Source organism: Antedon mediterranea, chromosome 8, assembly GCF_964355755.1.
Source record: "Antedon mediterranea chromosome 8, ecAntMedi1.1, whole genome shotgun sequence".
Classification (NCBI taxonomy): Eukaryota; Metazoa; Echinodermata; class Crinoidea; order Comatulida; family Antedonidae; genus Antedon; species Antedon mediterranea.
The window spans coordinates 17,328,112-17,332,751 of NC_092677.1; the positions used below are offsets into that span (position 1 = coordinate 17,328,112).

The 4,640-nt window shown below is 34.7% G+C and overlaps 1 protein-coding gene across 2 annotated transcripts; it reads left to right on the forward strand.

The window, feature by feature from the left end:
* The first annotated feature begins 199 nt into the window (after positions 1-199).
* On the forward strand, positions 200-4,263 carry LOC140056411 (transmembrane protein 208-like). 2 transcript variants are annotated; one of them, XM_072101776.1, is made up of 4 exons: positions 200-317; positions 1,245-1,400; positions 1,835-1,971; positions 2,533-4,263. In XM_072101776.1, the coding sequence occupies exons 1-4, from the start codon at positions 312-314 to the stop codon at positions 2,744-2,746; spliced, it is 513 nt and encodes a 170-aa protein (XP_071957877.1). In that variant the 5' UTR covers positions 200-311; the 3' UTR covers positions 2,747-4,263. The 2 variants fall into 2 exon arrangements, with proteins under 2 accessions (XP_071957877.1, XP_071957878.1); XM_072101777.1 differs by lacking the exon at positions 200-317 and adding an exon at positions 387-522.
* Positions 4,264-4,640: the final 377 nt, after the last annotated feature.

The window sequence follows — 4,640 nt, forward strand, 5'->3', positions numbered from 1 at the left end:
TGTCTTTTTATCAAATGTTTATTTATGTATATTCACCCATAAACTTTCGTAAAACGGAAACAAAAACGCATTTTTAAACGGAAACAAAAATAATACATGATCTGGTGTGATAACGATATCAGGAGGTGTGTCCTGTTTTATTTATTGGATACGCTTGAGTAAATTTGTTAAGGAAAACTCGAGTTCGCGTGTGCTGAATGGGAAACCACCACCGGTGTGACCACGTATTTTTCAACAGCTGCTTGATAGAAAAGTGGTACTGTAACATCATTATACCGCGGAAGAAAGTATCAGAAGAATAGAGCTTCACAATGCCGGTTCGTATGCCAAGGTTACCCTTGTTAAAATGTAGTACATTTGTGTATCTGTCTTCTACTCCCCTGTTTATATTATGTAGGCTAGGCCTCTCTACTCTTTTGTCCAGCTAGGCTAGTCCTAGCCGTAGCTAGGGCTGATTGATACCAAGCTAACTAAAGCCACTTCATTCCTGCACAGAGGAAAACGACGCAACGTGCATGGGAGGCAAGGGAAACATCTAATATGGCTTAGGCCTAGCTTTTTAGAAACTAGGGCCTAGGCCTATGCCCATCTTAAGTTTTAATCGAGAACAAAGTGTTCATATTGGGCTGGAGAAATTGCCTTGTTTTTTGTTAATAATAATAACAATTTAATGTGTAGGCCTATATATTGTATGGCATGTGGAATGGCAGAAATATGAATTTATGAGAAATCCTCTACTTCTTTGCTCTCTTCTCAACTACTGGGTCTAGACAACAGAGTGTAGGCGTACAGTAGGTTTGGCCTATAGATAAATGCAGTTATACATAGACATACGTCAGTTAGGCGAGTTTTAGGCAGGTTAGGCCTACTCACTACTACTACCGTACTAGTATAACTAGGAAGAAGACTTGGTTGGCCCCGTGTTGATCATAACATTTAGTAGACCATGTATTATTTTTTTAATGCACATGTCATTTTTATGACGAACCTCTCTCTTACTTGATACTTAGGCTAACTCTCTTGTCCAGAGGTAGTGCACTTTTATTTAAATAATTTAGCCCTCGGTGCAGAAATAACTTTGTTGGGTAATTGGTTCTTGACCTTCCCTCCTTCAAAAATGTGACTGACAATTTGCATTCAGGTGCCACTATCTCAAATAAAAATGTATTTTTTGTAGTTGCAAAATCATTACATGATCCTCTTTTTAAATACTAATACTATTTCAATATACTTACCTTACCTAGCCTAAAGGAAAAGCAAAAACCAAAGGTCAAAAACAGATATACCAGGAAAACAATGAAACTCTAAAATTTTATGCAACAGTAATGTCAGTGGGCACTGGACTACATATACTTGTCAGACTTCTGTGGTACTATCATTCTTTTCTATGGTATAATTGGGTATGTATATTTTATTCCATGAATATAAAGGCCAACTCGGGCAACATCATACAAAGAGGCCCAACGAAACCTCTTGACCTATATGTGCTGTCTGAGTTGAATCCCAACGTGACGAGGCATCTTAAGATAGCGTCGGGTGTAGTTTTCAGGTCGTCAGATGAACTTTAAACATGTTTCATTTTCTACCGATGAGTTGGCCTTTACTCAACAATCATTTTTATTATATAACTTATTACTTTACTTGTTTTCTTCTTATGACCCACTAGTGAGTTAAAAACTTAAATGCCATAAGAACAGTTTGTACAGCAAATAACAACCCTTGTTGTTTTTCTAATATGGTCATTCAAATGATGACCAATGACATTAAAATGCATGCAGAAAAGTTTGAATATGCTTCTGAATGATCAACGTTAAAATCATGTTATTTCTTTTAGGTATTACTTTTGTCATCTATATTAACCTATTTGGGCTGTTATAAGTTTCTATCAACTATGGCAAAAGCTACATTTTCTGAAACGGGTTCATTAGTAGATGGGGGAATTGATTTGAACATGGAATCTGGAATGGCAGAGTGAGTATTGAATAAAATTGCTCTATGGTTGGGGCTGAGCTAAGACAATTTTGAAGACTAGAGCTGCAGGTCTTCATAAATTGCACTCATACTTTGAAAATGTCAGGCCTAGAGGCCTAAAAAAGTGGACCTTTTGCCATTTGGGATTATTTTTGACAACATTAACATTTACATTCTTTAATAATTGATACTTTTTGGATAACACTTCTCATCAGATCGCCAGGCTAGGCAGAGGATACTTCAGACATAGTTGCCAGCATAGATCATCCTCCTGATTGTTTAAGAGGCTATCAAAAACTAGAGGGTGTTGTTTCAAAAACTCTATAATAAACAAGTATGCCAAAAGGCTTTTTACATGTGGAATATGCCAACATTGCCAAGGCACTTTTTGAGTCTTAATAGTTTTAATTCCAAAACAAACGATAGAAATTGTACCTTTACACAAAGACTGAAGAGCACTAAAAAATATTAGGAACCATTATGAGAAGGCTTGGGATATCCATTCTATTTTTTTTAAATAACATTAATACTAATAATAATTTATTTATTGTTCTATTTAAGGCATGTAAAAGACATCATTTTACTGACAGCAATAGTGCAATTTCTTGGAATGTTCTCCGATTATTGTTGGTTGTTATGGCTGGCTGCACCGATTCGTGCATTTTGGCTCATTTGGGTTAATTTCTTATCACCTTGGTTTTTTGCACCGGCTCCACCGGAACCTGATGAAAAGAAGATGAAGAAAAAGGAGAGAAAGGTTTACAAAAGATACTGAGACAAGAATGAATGCATATGGAGAAGAGAATTTTATTGTAATGATTGAAAGAATGTTGTACTGTACTAAACTTTATTATTATTATGATCAGCTTTCAATTTTAACGGAACCTTGAGTATGTTTTGTAATTTTAAATGTCACTTAAACTCTGGCTTCTAAATTTCTGTTAGTGTTTATGTTTGTGAACACATTTATGATAATTGTACTAAAGTTAAAGTTCAGTTGTTTTGTGACTGTGTAATTTGGTAGTAGTCACTCTCATACTGTAGGCCTACATTTAAAAGTAACACATCCAAATGCCAACTTTAAGTCAATGGCTACCAGATGTCTCTGTGAGACGGTTATTTGAACCAGTACCAGTACTTATTATCCAACATTGGAGAAGCAAATTAACAAATTTGCCATTGTATGGCTGGCTTTGCATTGCAAAACAGTACCCTCTGTGGTGCTACAGAACTTTCTCCTAATTAAATTCACAAAAATTGTATGCAAATTCCAGTATTTTGTAATGTCAGTCCGAAATCCCTCCAGCTGATGGGAGAACTCCAAGTGAATAGTTTGGGTCAATATTAAAAGAATGGCATGATCAATTTTTTTTCCTTGTAATGTCAAAGAAGGTAAGCAGTAAATATTTAGTAATATTCTAAAGTACGAAATAATTGTATTTAAGTACCGTGGAGTAGCACTGCGTCAGGGAGTTGAGTAATTGGTGAGATCAACTAACTGACGCAAAATTACTCCTCGGTAGTTAAATACAATTATCCTGTTGATATTAAGTTTTCAGTTCTGAAAATAACCGTTTTACGACCTCAGCAGCAAGTGAGAAAATGATCATCCAGTTGGTGCTGCACTGTAGTACCTGCTGCTTACATGGGCTTAAATCTAACCCTTAGCCATCAGCATAAGCTTGGTGGTCTAGAGGTATGAGTGCCAGGCTAGCGGTTATGGGTTAGAGTCCTACTCGAGAATTACATTCAGTGTTCTAAATGTACTTGGTATACGGTACAAAGTTCAGAATTCTTCACAATGTTTATAAATGAGGATGACATTTCAGTTGTTAGAAGTAAGATTTTTGGATATTTTCTGTTCGAGTGTGAACAGGATATATTTCAATAATGCTCCAGGATTTTTTAAATAATAAAAACAAAATAATTAGAAAATAGACTGGATAAAATTATGAATGTTTGTTAGATTTAATTAGGCCTATCTTATTTATCTTGTGAGTTAATGAGATAAAATGAATTTTAAGACTGAAAGTTTTGAATTGGATTGTTCTAAAATCTGAATAATCGCAAACTATTAAAGAAAACAGTACTTATGAGAACACGATGTGCGATAAACTCTTCACAGGTTTGGTAGAATTTGTTTGCGAAAATATAGATTTCCTTCTCTATGCGCATTTGCAGTGTTGGGCTCTTAAATGTTTGTAAATAATAATTTAACACAGTTGAACTGTATATTAAATGTTTCCTAATTATTAAAGATGAGTTGAGGCGCATCACATTTCAAATAAAATCGAAAGCTAATAATTATGATTGTAAGTACACTGTATGTTTTTTTTCCATTTAGTTTTTAAAATGTGTGATTATTTATTGTGATACTATATTCATGCTGAAACAATTAGATCTGATATTAGGAAGAGTACTCCTACATCGGTAAATTATTCCATTGATTTAGGTTTTTTGTTCATTGTGAAACCCCCAAATTGTTTCGGTTGTGTACAAACATAAATTGTTTTTATTTATTTATTTCAACAATATTTTACGAGGGTGGTTCATCCAGCCGAAGCTATTCATCACCCACTATTCAATTCACCACAGTCATGCAGTTTATTACTGCTTTACATTTTCTCTCAAGTTGTCACCTTATTAGCCCTGACGAAGAAATAGTTTTC